Consider the following 16,074-nt stretch of genomic DNA (forward strand, 5'->3'; position numbering starts at 1 on the left):
ATCTTTAGTTTTTTGTTTTTTCTGGTTTTTAGCTTTTTCTCACTCCACCTTCTCTTCTCCATCTTCCATCACTCCCTCCTCCCAACACCATTCTCTACCCATAAAATCTTTTAAAATTAGGCATTGGGGATTTAATGCTCCCAGTCACGTTTAACTTTCAGAAGAGGCAAATACTGAAGAGACAGTGATTGTTTAAAGGTATGAATTGTGCCGAATGTGAGGCGTCGTTGGGAAAGTTGGGACGGATTACAGTCCCAGTTAAAACACGCCAGCAAGCTGCTGCCTGCGTGGCCATTGGGCCAAACCTTTTGCACATGTGCACCCTTAGCAAAGGGGAGGAATGGAAACCCCAAATAGAAATAGGGCAAAATAGCCGGAGAATCCACCAGAGGAAAGGCGAGAAAGCAGACGCTCAGGACTTAGAACTCTTAAATTCAGTAGCTTTTCCTCGTGTTTGTCTGATTATAATTGTTAATTCAACTCTGTCTACCTTTTCCTTTTGATTAAATCCAGGACACAAATAATGGACCCATGATTGACTGATAATTTTGTGGTTTCATCCTTTTTATCAAAAATCTTAATATTGACATACAGAAAGGTGTGCTATAAGATATTCCTGGTAAAGACTTTCACATATAAGTGGAAACTTTATTATCTTTTAATTTCTAAATTATTACCTCATAGCCTTGATATGAAATGACTGTGTATGATAAATTCGAATTTCAAATCTTTAAAAACAAAGGAAAAAAGCTCTCCATAAAACTTCTTGCACTTTCATTGCCGTCCATTTCCTTTTCCTTGTTAATGACAAAGCAGACAAGTAGGCTCCAGCTGTATTTTCTGTGCCTCTGGATGGCCCAGGAAACGATCTTGAATAGGAGAGAGGGTTAGTCTGTGTAGAGTTGAGCTGATGAAAGAGGAGAGTATTCATAGTTTGAGAAATCCGAATCATAATTTTTACATGTGATGTGTGTGTGTTGCCTTTTTGCTAGTTATGGACTAAACAAAAGGGAGACATTTAATTTACTTATCCCTCAGGTGGGAGAAGTGCCCAAAAGTTAATTTGTATGACCTTTTCACTGAAATTGCACATTACTTGAGGACACAATAGTAATAATAGCAGCCACTAATATTTATTATTTACTTCTTTTGTGCCAGCACTTCACATACTTTATTCTTACTTAACACTCCCCCAAACCTTTTGAGGTAGGTACTATTAGTATAACCATTTTGCAGTTATGGAAACTGGGCCCAGAAGTGTTAAGTAACTTACCCAAGGCCTCACAGCTGATAAGTAATAGAGCTAAGATTTTAAACCATGCCTGTCTGACTTCAGGGCCGCACTCTTCACCAGTGGGCTATTTTCCTTCCGTTTTATATCATTACATCCCACAGATTTCCCAAAACAATGCCTTGCACACAAGAAGAACCAAAACATATTTGTTGAAATGATACTTCATTGGCTGAAAAAATTCAATCTCAACAGTTTTGTAGGAATTGAAACTGTTAATCTAAGCACTTTTAGTGGTTTCTCAGCAAATGACAATCTAACCATTACTTTGAGTGTGATAGACTGAAAGTTTAAGCTTGGAAATAGTCCATTAAAAAGCAAAAGTTAAATGCAGCAAATTTGATTATTCTGCAGTCATTTAGTATTTTTGTGTAGTCTGATAGCTGTATGTCTCTAATTTAACACAAGAACTAAAAGATTATAGAATGATGACCTTGTCTCAGCTTTCCTTAGTGAACTTTAACTTTTCACCCCAAAGTATTAGGCTTAAATACCTAGGTAAGCTACTAGGAGATAAAAGGTATTTACAAAGATGGGTGGGTGAAAATCAGCACATTAGATTTAAGAGAAATATTTCTTCATAAAGTACATGCTATTTCCATTTTTAAAGAAAAACTACTGTTTCTGTGAAGGACTGTAGAAGAGAGTGAAACCATTTTGAGACAAAGCGTTACGATTAGAATGACTTGTATTTTGGATTTACTGTTTGATATGTGATATAGTAGAAGGAGCTGGGCTTTGGGGTCAGGGGGACGCAGTTTGAGTGTCTTCCAGCCTGCGGACTTTGTGACCTTGAGCGAGTGACTCACAGTTTCTTTGTCCACGTTGCATTGATGATGCTTGTTTTACAGAAGTGACATTACTTAAAGTGCTTGGTGTTGTAGGTGCTCAATAAAGAAAGAGGGGCCTATAAATGATTTAAGAGCTGTTCTTTTTAAGAAAATGGACTCAAGTGAAATTTTAACACTTTTCTGGTAAAAGAAAGCTGGTAATAGTTCAGCTGTTAAGGCCCAAACATAGTCATTCAAAATGAAGATGTGGGAAACACGCTTCAAGCACTTGGTCACGGCAGGGTAGGCAGACCTCAAACAGTCCTTTTCCCGCGCAGAGTTGGGACTGGGCAGCCAGGCTCAACGCCCCTCTGTCTCCTACTAGCTGTAGGGCTTCAGACAACACTCTTCGCCTTTCTGGGGCTTGGTTTGTTCGTCTGTAAAGAGGGCATACTGACAGACTTTACCCCTTAGGGTAGCTGTGAGAAGAAGTGAAGTAATACTTGGCAAACCTTTAGAACTCAAGTAAATTTTAGCTGTTATCAGTAGTAGTAGTAGTATATGCACAACTCTAAGTGTATAAATGTATACAGTAGTGGTTTTAGAAAATCTTACTATTGTGTCTTACAATTACTTTTTATAGATGAGATAGGGGAAATAAGTAATATTTGCATTACAGTTGTTTAAAACTCTTAAAATGCAAATGTCATGACCGTTGTTCTGCCTGGCCCGTGCAGACGTTGGGTTAGCTGTGGCCCACTCGGAGGCTTGGGAGCTGCTCTTGGTGTCTGCTGCACTGGGGGTCCCAGAGATGAAGAGTCAACGACTGATCCCAGAAACTTGCGTGGTCCCCAGACTCCACCAGGTGAAGGAAGCTGTAGGTGTTCGGTGCTAGTGCTGGATGCCATTCTGAGAAGGAAGAAAATGCTTTTGAAAGAGAAACCATAGGGTGTTAATAAATAGTCCTCTTTAAAATGACTAACAGCTCTTATGGCAAAGACGTTTTGGCAGTATCGAACTCAGGATATCAATTTGTCAGAAGAAGGTGTAGTTTTTCTACAGCTAGATCAGGCGCTAGTTTGCTGACATAGGAATTAGAGTTTGAAAAACTAGTTGCTGGTACTAAATATTTTTTCAGAAAGTCGCCTTCCAAATCTCACATCTTCTCTGCCCTGCCTCACCTGCAATGTGCACAGCAGTCTTCTCACTGCTGAACTGCATCATCTCACTGAGCCTGCACTGTTAGATTCAGTGCACAGCTATGGCAAGCAGCACACGAGTCCTGTGATGTCTCCTGGGGAGAAATACAGAGTGAACGAGTCTGTTCTTTTCCAGGCCAAAGCTTATCTGAGGATTGCTGCAGAAGTGGTGAAAAGATTGCCCTCACCTCCAGACCATCCCCCAGCATCCTGCAGTCTGCCTGAGGCTTGACAGGAGGAGACCTTTGGAGACAGCGGTGTGGTGTGAAGCCTACAGAGCGGAGAGCAATCATGGTTGTCTTCTTGTGTTTCTGAGGAAATAATGTCCTTTTCACATTTGATTTGCTGAGCAACAGCTCACAAATAAAATTTTTATATATCAATGCTAGCTACTACATTTAGGAGCTTTTTTGAAAGTTGATGTGTACCAGCTCCACAGAACTGCATTTTATTTTATTGAAGTGCCCCTTGAGGAAGCTCGAGTTTCTCTTACCAGCCCAGCTGTAATTCAGGAGAGAACCGTGCTCTTTTTGCAGGACTACAGAGTTGGTCTTTTAAAGGATTTACTAAATTTGTGTGTGGGTGTAAGTGTGACGTCTCTCCCTCAGGTGGTTTGGTCTGGGGTTAAATCCCACCTCTCTTGCTACCTTGGACACATTTGTTTTTCTCTTTTTTTTTGTTTTTGTTATCTATAATATGTATTTTTAGGGATATATTGCATAGGCAAAAAGTGTAGAAGGACAGTCAATAAAATGTTAATAATAGTATCTCTGACAGCTGTTATTTTTTCTCTGACAAAATGCTGAAAGGCGTGGAGAAGAAAGCAATAAAGAGAAATATGCAAGTTAAAGCGGAATATACCAGTTCAAGTCCCTTCACCATTGAGTGGCTGCTGAAGACCTGAGAAGTGGCTGGGTGGCATTGAAGAGTACTGTAAGCGTAGAATACACACAGGCTTTTCAAAGACTTGGTACAAAAAAGAATGTAAAACATCTCAGTAACTTTTTTAATTAATGATTTTTTATAATGATTACACATTGAAATAATATTTTAGATTATTAAGTTAAATACATTATTAAAATTAATTTCACCTGCCTTTTACTTTTTATTTTTTTTTATGAGGAAGATTTGCCCTGAGCTAACATCCATTGCCAATCCTCCTCTTTTTTCACTTGAGGAAGATTAGCCCTGAGCTGACACCTATGCCAATCTTCCTCTGTTTTTTGTATGTGGGATACCTCCACAGCATGGCTGACAAGCGGAATAGGTCTGCACCTGGGATCTGAACCCATGAACCGGCGCTGCTGAAGTAGAGTACACAGAACTTTAACCACTTGGCCCTGGGGCTGGCCCCTGCTTTTTACTTTTTAAATGTGGCTACTAGAAAATTTTAAATTACCTATGTGGCTTACTATTGGACACTACCTTTCTGGAGGAACATTGGATTCAAATCTTAAAATAGGCTTTGGCCCCTCATTTTCAGGGTAACGAATAAGCCAAAATTAACAGCAAAACTAAAAAAGGAAGATATATGTGGCACAGACTGAGAGTCTGCTCTTTATATCGAGCTAAAGAATTGCATTTGCCACTAGGGCTGGTCATGCAACTGGAAGTGTTGTGTGTGTGACCTCCAGGAAGTCTCCTTAAGTTGGAGGTGGCTTGCAAGTCTTTCTTCCCTCTCTCCTCTATTCTGTTGCCTGGAATGTGGATACAATGGCAGGTACTCTAGCAGCCGTCTTGGACAATGAGTTTGAAGATCACAACTTAGATATGACAGGGTAGTAAGCTAGAAAGATTCCTGACCTACTTCCACATTTCTTCTGCTTGAAAGAGAAATAACTTTCTGAGGTGTTTAAGCTAGTGTTATTTTGGGATTTTTCCATTGTATGTACTGATTGGAAACTGACCTCCGAGTTATTCTGGATGGATTCTATCAGCAAAAACAGCTTACCCTGCAGCTCCTACAAGTCCTTTGAGATTCTCAGGGACTCCTCTTCTGCCATCCTGAAACCTGCTTCAATCTCTTTAGGGATTAATTCTACTATCAGTAAGCTGTCCAGTGCAGGTCACAGCCAAATCTCTCAGGTCTCCTGTCTCTTGCTGGTCCTGGTGGCCATGCTGACCCAGATTCATTCTTAATATTGATAAACCTTTACTTCATCTGGACCAGATTCTATCCTGGACTTAATGAATCTGAATCTCCAAGGGTGGGGCTTGGACATGTGTATTTTTAACAAGATCATAATGATTTTGATGATTCTGATTCTGATGGCATAATAATAATAGCTAATATTTATCAAGTGTTTTCTTGTGTCCCTATAGTTAATCTTCCATTCATATGACTGAGGTACCATTGTTACCTCAGTTTTATAGACGAGGAAACTGAGGTATAGGAATGTTAAGTGTCTTGCTGAGGGTTACTATTCTAGCAGTGGTGGAGCTGGAATTTGAACTTGGGCAGTTGGATACTGGATCCCTCCTTTTGTACACCAAAGCACATTTGTTTGTTTCAAAAGAAGAATATGATATTCAGCATTTCCTCAAACTTGTTTGACCAAGAACTCCTTCCTCCCTGTTCCCCCGCCCCCACCTGTTTTAGGAGCATTTTATGAAGTTCATGTTTCAAATAATACACTTTGAAAACACATATCTTGTCTAGTTGAGGCTCAGAGAGATTCAAGGGCTTCCCAAGGTCAGGTAGCAAGATAGTTGTAAAGCTGCAATTACTAAGAGTCATTAGTTAATCCTTAGTTATAAGGAAGTGGTCTATGACCTTTGGCAAATGCCTTGATGTCCTTTGCTCTGTAGTTAAGCAGGCAGAAAATCAGGCAAAGAGTTACATGTGGTCATAAATGTGTTTTCACACACTTGTGTTCACATAAAAAACTGTCCATGAATGTGTGTAGCAGCTTTATTTGTAACAGCCAGAAACAACCCAGAGTTTTTGAATGGGTGAATGGTTAAACAAACTGGTATATCCATACCATGGAATACTACTTAGCAATAAAAAAGAATGAGCTATAGATACATGCAAGAACCTGGGTGAATTCTGGAGAATTATTCTGAATGAGAAGGCCAATTCCAAAAGGTTATGTGCTGTATGATTCCATTTATATAACATTCTTAAAATGACAAAACTATAGAAATGGAGAACAGATTAGTAATTTCCAGGGATTCTGGGGAAGGGAATTGTGTGTGGCTATAAAAGGAGAACATAAGGGATCCTTGGTATGGTGGAAATGTTCTATTTCATGAGTGTATTGATGTCAGTATCTTGGTTGCGATATTGTGTTATAGTTTTGCAAGATGTTACTGTTGGAGAAAATTGAATAAAGGGCACAATGGAATCTCTGTATTGCTTCTTACAACTGCATGTGAATCTACAAGTACCTCAAAATAAAAATAAAAGTTGAATTCAGTAAAACAGACATTTGCTGCTGTGTCTGAACTGAAATTTCCTGGACCAAATTATCCATACTAATTAAAATCATGAAGAAAAGTATTTGTGGACACACGGTAATCATCCTTCATCACTCTGAGAAGGAAGTGGTGACTTTAAGTTATAGATACATATTTGTGTTTTTATTGTCTTTTGAGGAGGAGGCCAATATGTATAATCATTGAGTACTTCTAAATACCAAAAAGCAAGTGCTTGAACCAAGTTTAACTTTACCTGGAAAAAGAATGATTTAAATAAGCTCCAGAGGCAAAGTTGCATGCCATAATTTAGTACATCTCATGGAGAAATGGGCAAGATACTCTTTACTCATAAATGCATGACTTGGAGAAGACCCACATATGTAATCACCTGCTCCCTTCTCCTTTTCCTCACCTACTAGTCTCTGCACATGCTTCCAGAAAAGCCACTGAAAAGGTGTTTGGAGTAAATACGCAGGTTCAGAAGTGGAGGAAGGGAAAGTAGCTGTAAGAGCAAGAATGAAGCTTATTCTAAAATTTTGCCTATGGTAGCCTTTGCTAAGCTTCAAAGAGCTGACTTCAAAGATAGACCATCAAGCACAGCTCATCTGCTGGTTGTTAGGGGTAATATTTGTTCTGTATTCTTTACATTGTCATAGAGTGCAGAGAATTTCCATTCCACTCTCCAGGAGGGAAAGGCAAGCTCCCTCCCTCACTCCATTCCAGGGAAGGAGGAGTGACTCATCTTGTGGGTAAATCTCTTCCCATCCATGTTTCTTGATTTCAGCCAGTTCCGGAGCTTTCTGAGGCAGGCTAGAATGGTCTGCCTACCTAAGTTGTCCATCTCTGCCTCGAACCTGAGTGGGCAAGTCCACCTAATTTAGCAATAGGGTGCTTGGTAGCCCATTGTGGTCACATATCCTCTAATCTAGCTTTTTGTCGGTAATAAAGCTAATTTTTTTTTTCTTTTACCATATCTGAGTTCTGTGTCTCTCAGTTCCAAAGAGGGAAAGAATCCCCCCACCACACTCCAGGAAAACACAAAATGTCTTTCTAGAATCCTAGAAAGTTGGAACTGAAGAGTTTATTAGAGTTCAGGTAGTTCCACCACTCCATTTGAAGCACCTTGAGTAAAAAGTATGTTCACCAATGGCCAGAAGCTTTTTTGGTGGGGGTTGTGGGGGAAAATTATTATGAAGTATACTACATATACAGTAAAGCACAGAAGACATAAGTAAACAGTCAAATATGTACAAAGTGAACCCCCGTCTAACTGCCAACCAGGTTAGGAAGTAGAACACTGCCAGCGTCCCAGAAGCCCCTGTATTTTCCTTCGCAATCACTAATCTCTCCTTCTCTTACAAAGTTAACCACATAGTGATGTTTTAACATCTAAGCCTGTACCCATAAACATTATGGTTTTGCTTATTTTTTGAAATTTATATTAAATATAATTATACAGTATTTGACTCTATATCAGTTACATTTATTTTGCTCTATATTGGCTGCTTTTGCTCCATATTATGTTTCTGAGACCTGTGTCTATTGTTGAATGTAGCTGTGATTTGTTCATGTTCTTTGCTGTAGAATATTCCATTGTTTGAATATACACAACTTACCCATTGCATTGTAGATGGATTTCTGGATTGGCTCAGTGTTTTACTATTACAATTAATGCTGCTCTGAACATTCTTCTACATATTTTCTTGGTGTTCATGTGCTTGAATTTCTGGGTTATTTCTGGGAGTGGGATTACTGGTAGTTGTTTAGTGGTATCCCATTGTGGCTTTAACTTGCATTTCCCTGATTACAATTGAAGCTGAGCACCTTGACATACATTTATTGGTTAGTTATATTTCCTTTTTTGTGTAGTGCCCAGTCAGATCTCTTGCCCATTTTTCTATTGTGTTGTCGGAGTGCTTTATAAATTCTGGATATGAACCCTTGTCAGTTCTAGATGTTACGGATATCTTTCCCACTCTGACTTCTCTTTCACTCTCTTAAGGGAGTCTTGATAAACAAATGATTTTAATTTTAATGTATTCAAATTTATCATTCTTTTCCTTTACGATTATTGATTTTTGTGCAGTACTCTAAGGTCATGAAGATACTATCCTGCATTAACTTGTAGAAGTTATTGAATTGTTTTGCCTTTTTCATTTAGTTCTACAATCCACCTGGAATTGTTTTTTGGTTAGTAGGTGAGGCAGGCTTTGTTTCATTTTTTTCCCCTTGTGGGTGTCTAATTGTCACAGTACCACTGAGACTGTCTTCCTCCACTATTCTGCAGTACCACCTTTGTTGTAAATTAAATGGGTCTGTTTCTATGGGTCTGTTTCTGGACTTTCTATTCTATTCCATTGGTTTATATGTTGGTCTTTGCGCCAATAACTCCCTATCTTGTTTATCATCACTTTGTTGTTCTTCGAGAATGTTTTGGCTATTCTTGATTTTTTTGCATTTCCATATAAATTTTAGGGCCAGCTTATGAAGTTCAAAACAACCACAAACTACTGGAGAGTTTCAGTTTTGCTCAGATGGAGAAGACTTGAAAGAGCATCATACCCACTCTTACAAGAAAAAAATGTATGATCTAAAATATCATAGCTTTTCTTAAACCCATGAGAGAACCTAAGTTACAGTGCAACCAAGTAGGCTGAAATGTAAGGAAAGATAGACCCCTCCAAGGAGAGATGGGATGCAAGCATTTCCTTACCTTTGGCAGAACACGGAAGAAGGAGATGTTAAGCTCCCTACAAACAGGTAAGAAAAATCCAGTGAAAATTTTTAATAAATTGCTGAAAGTTGAGTGTGGGATAACAGGAGAATCTAGAACCACTTGAAGCTGCTAAAAGAAGGGGAGTTTGCACTCACAGGCTTTTCTCTGTGGATCTCACTGGGTACCTAAGAGAAGAATTGAGCATGGGGCAGGGGACTGGAGAAAGAAAGCCTTCCTTAGTGGCACAGGCCTGGAGAAGGAGAGCAGCTGCTGCTTTGAGAAAAACACAAAGCCCTGCCTGACCCTCCTTCCCTGCGGAACAAGCACCATAAGTCATTGAGAGAGAGTAGCAAACCTTGTTGTCCTCAGATGAAGGTTCATTATGACTGCAGGAGAGGAAATGGAAAAACTCTCTATTCCTGGGTGAGGACAGGAAGCCATCCTGGCCCTAGGCCATAAAGATATCCTGTCACTAGAAGATGGGTGGGATCACTGAGAAAGCCCAATTACCAAGATAGACCATATTCTGGGCCATAAAACCTATATCAACACATTTAAAATAACTGAAATTATATAAAATATGTTCTCTTACCATAACAGAATTAAATGGAACTCAATAACAAAAAGATATGTGGAAACTCCCAAATATTTGGAAATAAAACAAAACAATTCTAATTTATGCGTGAGTCAAAGAGGAAGGAACAAAAGAAATTATAAAATATTTTGACTTAATGGAAGTGAAAACAAAACATATAGAAATGTGTGGGATGCACCTAACATAACACTTAAAGGCAAATTTATAGCATTAAATGCTTATATTAGAAAAGAAGAATGAAATAATCTTCCTCATTAAGAATCTAGAGATAGGGGCCAGTCCCATGGCCGAGTGGTTAAGTTCGTGTGCTCTGCTTCGGAGGCCCAGGGTTTCGCCAGTTCGAATCCTGGACACGGACATGGCGCTGCTCCTCAAGTCATGCTGAGATGGCATCCCACATGCCACAACTAGAAGAACCCACAACTAAAAATACACAACTATGTACTGGGGGGATTTGGGAGAAGTAGGAAAAATAAAATCTTAAAAAGAAAAAGAATCTAGAGATAGAGATAGAAGAGCAGATTAAACCCAAAGCAAACAAAAGAAAGAAGAAATGAATGAAATTGAGAAGAAAAGCAATAGAGAAAATCAGTGAAACCAAAAGCTGGTGTTTTGAAAAAGTGAACAAAATTGACAAACCTCTAGCCAGACACATTAAGAAGAGAGAGAGAGAGAGAAAGAGAGAAGACATACATTACCAGTATCAGGAACGAAAGAGAGGATATCACTAAGATCCTACAGACATTAAAAGTACAATGGGAACTATTACAACAACTTTAGCCCATGAAATTGACAACTTAGATGACATAGACAAATTCTTTGAAAAACAGTAACTGCTGAAGCTCACTTAAGAAGAAATAGATAACCTGAATAGTTGTGAATCACTTAAAGACATATAATGTGTAGTTAAGAATCAACGAAGTAAACTCCAGCCCCAGACGCCATCACTGGCACAATCTACCCAACATTTAAGGAAGGAATAATTCCAGTTCTACACAGACTCTTCCAGAAAATAAAAGAGGAGGGAGTACTTTCCAACTCATTATTTGAAGCTAGCATTATCCTGATATCCAAACCAGACAAAGACAGCACACGGAAACTGCACACAAATATTCCTCATGAACATAGATACAAAAATCCTCAGCAAAATATTTAATTGAATCCAGGATTATATAAAAGGATAATACATTATGACCAAGAGGTCATTATCCTGGGAATGCACAGTTGGTTCAACATTTAAAAATCAACGTAAACAGTGAATTAGAGAAGAAACAGACTAAAGAAGAAAAACCATACGTTTATCTCAATAGATGCAGAAAAAACATGACAAAATCAGCATTTATGGTAAAAATTCTCATCAAATTAGGAATAAAAAACAACTTTTTCAATCTGATAAAAGGCATCTACAAAAACTCTATAGCTAACATCATAACTAGTGGTAAAAGACACTGCTTTCCTCATGGGAACAAGGCTATGTTGTCCAAACTCACTGCTTTTATTCATATCATACTGGAGGTCTTATCAGTGCAACTGAAAAAGAAACAAAAGTATACAGATTGGAAAGGAATTATAAAACTGTCTCCAATCACAGACAGCATGATTATCTATGGAGAAAATCCCCCAAAATATACAAAAAAGTAACTAGAACTAATGTGTGAATTTAGCAGAGTTGCAGTATGCAAGGTCAATATACAGAAATGAATTTTATTTCTGTATATTAGCAACTAATGACTGGAAATTGAAAAAGTACAAGTTATAATAGCACAAAAAACATGAATATTTAAATATAAATCTAATAAAATATATGCAAGATCTCTTATGCAGACAAATACAAAAAACTAATGAAAGGAAAACATATAAATGGTGAGAGATACCATGTTCGTGGTTTGGAAGACTCAATATTGTTAAAATATCTATTCTCCCCAAATTGATCTATATCCAATGCAATCCCAATCAAAATCCCAGGAGACTCTTGTTGAAACTGACAACTTGATTCTAAAATGTATATGGAAATAGAGTGTCTAGAATAGCCAAAACAGTTTTGAAAAAGATTAAACTTACACTACCTGATTTCAAGACTTATTAAAAAGCTACAGTGATCAAGACAGTGTGGTACTGGTGTAAAGATAGATGTATAGATCCATTGAACAAAACAGAAAGTTCAGAAATAGGCATAGATAGATATGATCATTTGATTTTCAAAAAAGGTGCCAAGGCAATTCAATGAGAAATAGATCATCTTTACAGCAGTTGTGCTCTAATGATTAGAAATCGTTTTGCAAAGAAATGAACATCACTTTATACCTTATGCATCTACAAAAATTAAATCAAAATGGATCTTATACCTAAATGCAAAATTTAAAACTGTGAAACTTGTGGAAAGAAAACATTGGAGAAAATCTTTGTGATCTTGAGTTGGGCAAGGATTTCTTAAATAGGACACAGAAAATCACTATAAAACTATAAAAGAAAAAGTCGATAAATTGTACTTCATCAAAATTAAAACAGCTGTTTGCAAAACACAGTTAAGAAAATGAAAAGGCAATTTACAGACTGGGAGAGAACATGTCTGATAAGAATTTGTATCTAAACTATGTAAAGAACACTTACAACCCGTTGATAAGAAAACAAAGAACTCAGTTTTAAAATGGGCAAAGGATTTGACTAAAAACTTCACCAAAGAAGAGGTACCATTGAAAAATAACATGAAAATCTTCAACATCTTTAGTCATTAGGGAAATGCAAAAAAAACCCCCCACAACAATATACCGCTACACAGCCACAAAAACGGCCACAATGAAAAAGATTGACCACACCAAGTGTTAGTGACAACGGGGATCCGCTGGAACTCTCACACACTGTTGGTGGGAATGTAAAATAGTATGTTTACATTTGGAAAAAGTTCTAGCACATTCCAGTTAAAGATTCATTTACTGGACAATCTAACTCTTCTGCTCCAGATACTTACCCGACACAAATAGAGCATATATCCACATGAAGACTTATACAGATATTCCTAGCAGCTTTGTTTATAATATCCCAAAGCTAGAAACAACTCAAATGTCCACCAAAAGGTGAGTGGATAAACCAAATTTGCTATATCTATACAATAGAATACTTCTTAGCAATAAAATGGAATGAATTATTGATAGTATAGTATGAATAAATCTTAATAATGCTGAATGAAAGAAGCAGACAAAAAAGGGTACAACCTGTATAATTCCATTTATATAAATTCTGGAAAATGCATACTTAACTACTTGAGAAGGTGAATCAGTGGTTGCCTGGAGATGGGTGCTGGGGGAGAAAGGGTATGGAGAGACAGCTGGATTAAAAAGGACATGAGGAAACTTGGGAAAGTGATAGAAATGTTCAACAACTTGGTTGTGGTGAAGGCTTCACTGGAATATACATAGGCCCAAACTCATCAATTTGTACACTTTAAATATGTGTGGTTTATTGTGCATCAGTTGTACTTCAATAAAGTTATGAAAAAGAATGATGCATTAATGGGTTGCTTTCTAATATTGGATTATACTCTTCAGAACAGTATTTTTATAAGAAGATAACCCTTTTAAAATGCCTGACATGTTGCAATTTGGTTACATATGGCTGTTTTCAGATCCCTTTTTCAAAGTCTCATTTAGTTTTTTTTTAACTAAAAATACCTTGTTGAAAAGCTAGATCAGCATTCTCTGGCTGGCTGGGTAGTTTGAGTGACTACTGACATTTGGAGTTCAGCTTGGAACTTGAAGGATAATCAATTCAATTATTTGCTTTCTTTTCTTACTTCTGCCACATCTTATTGTATGACCTAAAACGGCAAATTGTTTTCACATTTAAAACTATTTTTAAATAATTTGACTTAAATTTCCCTTAGAATGTAGTGACAATAGAACTTGGTCATAGACCATTTTCCTAATCAGAAACTCTTATTTAAATAACATTTAAACCGAATCTTTGGTGTAAAGCATAACAATCCTTTGAAAACCTTGTTAAATTCTGAAATTGGATGACCTATGTAAATCCTGATGTGCCATACTTTCAACTTATTAATTGAAAAGTGGCTGACTCTTATCCTCGGGAGTGTAAGGTTCATAACAACAAATAACTTGGTTAATACGTAAAGTTTAATACAAAAGAATATCCTTTAATAAAAAAAGAAGACAAAAAGTGACCGTGTATTTGAACATGTTTTCTGAACGATTTCCTGTTCTTCTTCTTTTTAGTCTTTTTTAGATATTTTAAAGTGCCATGGTTGTTAGTTTTGTTTCAGCTCATTTATACCATATGCCTTTGGTAATTTTCACACTGCAGGTTAGTTTGGGCCTTTACACTAACATCAGTTGTCTTTTATAAATTGAATGTATCAAGCAATAATGATTTTTATATTTTATTATTTTAATTGAGAAGTAAGACAGGAACAATAAATTATCAACTATATCTATTTCAAGCATTGAAAAAACATTTTGAAGAGTATGGGTGTTGCAGCTGCTAAACTGTTGTTTAAACATTATTTCTCACACTGTGCCTAATGGATTTAATTATGGCTCACACATTCGTTTCTTTATCGTCTCTTCAGATGGAAACTACACAGATACATTGTAAACCACCACAAGAACATGTTATTAGACTGTCTCTGTCTCTGCTGTTGAAGGTATTTTCAAGTTATGTTGTAAAAGTCCCTTGCAAATAAATTCCATTAAGCACTGGCTTTCTCTTATAGTTCACTAATCGTAATTACTCACTTAGAGCAAGTGCAAAAGAAAGCCAACATATCCAAACTAAAAGGCCTTATTGTGATTGGACCCAAAGGTCGGCAACAGTGAGTAGTCTAAAATCCACTTAACATTGAGAAGAGCCAATCAAAAATATTTATTCAACTCTTTTCCAGCCCATACTTGCCCCTAGGGAGATCATCCTTTAATTGTGGATGCCAGACTATCACAAAGTAAAATTTAAAACTAATAAGAGCCAAACTCTGACTTTAAGTACATTAGTAATTTTAGGGAAGTAGACTGGAGAAAAAAGATATGGAAACAGGTTTGAAGAATAGGTGGATGACTATAAGGGAATAATATGAGCAAAGAAATGAGGGGGTATAAGTAGGCCGAATATGGTATATATGAGGAACCTATAGGAAAACTGCCTACTTAAGATGTAGTTTCATATTTGGAAGTAATGGGTAATAGGAAAATAGGATGGAAAAAACTGATTAGATTATAGTGGGCCTTGAATGGCATGAAGTACAGTTTGAACTTGACACACTAGGCAGGCATAAGATTTTTTTGAGTTATTTTTTATTTCTAATACATGAGTTCCAGGCAAAATTTAAAAAGTATTCCATGAAAAATAACTTTCCCTTTTAATAGTGCCTAACAAACTGAGTTAAATATTTATGTGAAGAATACAGATCCAGGAATAGCTGAGAAACTCCTAGAGAAGAAAAAGAAGAAGGAAGAGGGGGAGGAGGAGGAAGAAGGCAATTTGCTGTATCAGATATCAAGACTTACTGTGAATTTATAGTAATGGAGACAAGTTGGTGTTAATACAGAGATAGAAAATTGACAAAATAGAGACCCTGGAAACAGTCTTTGCATGTTTGAACCCTTGGTTTATGACAAAATGTGTATTGCAGATCACTGGGGAAACAGTGCTGGGACAATTGGTCATCTATATTGGATCCCTACCTTATGCCATATAAAGATAAACTTTAGAGAGGTAAAATTATAAATTATAAAGTTTTGAAGAGAATATAGGACCTTTGTGAACTTAGGAGGGAAGAATCTCTTCAACAGGATACACACAGCAGTAATCATAAAAGATTGATAAATTTGGCTGCGTTAAAATTAAGAATGTTCAATAAAAGACATCATATGGAAAGTGAGGAGATAAGCCATAAACTGAGAGAACCTATTGCAGCATTTATAATTATTTGGAATAATGCAAGAACTCCTACAAATCAATAAGGGGGGAAAAAGGTAACTTAATTGAACACTAGGCAATAAAAACAAAATAGGAATTTCACAGAAGAGGAAACATGAATGATCAATAAACATAAGAAAAGAAGCTCAGTCCCAGCA

At 37.0% G+C, this 16,074-nt stretch overlaps 1 protein-coding gene across 6 annotated transcripts in view; it reads left to right on the plus strand.

The window, feature by feature from the left end:
• NUBPL (NUBP iron-sulfur cluster assembly factor, mitochondrial) overlaps nt 1–6,688 on the plus strand; it is a 211,704-nt gene extending 205,016 nt beyond the window's left edge. For all 6 annotated transcript variants that reach the window (XM_001490020.6, XM_070241658.1, XM_070241649.1 and 3 more), the window contains one exon: nt 3,397–6,688. In XM_001490020.6, the coding sequence (XP_001490070.1) occupies nt 3,397–3,492 (96 nt within the window). In that variant the 3' untranslated portion in view covers nt 3,493–6,688. The remainder of the gene's footprint in view (nt 1–3,396) is intronic.
• Nucleotides 6,689–16,074: the final 9,386 nt, after the last annotated feature.

Source organism: Equus caballus, chromosome 1 (genome assembly GCF_041296265.1).
Source record: "Equus caballus isolate H_3958 breed thoroughbred chromosome 1, TB-T2T, whole genome shotgun sequence".
In the NCBI taxonomy this organism is placed as follows: domain Eukaryota; kingdom Metazoa; phylum Chordata; class Mammalia; order Perissodactyla; family Equidae; genus Equus; species Equus caballus.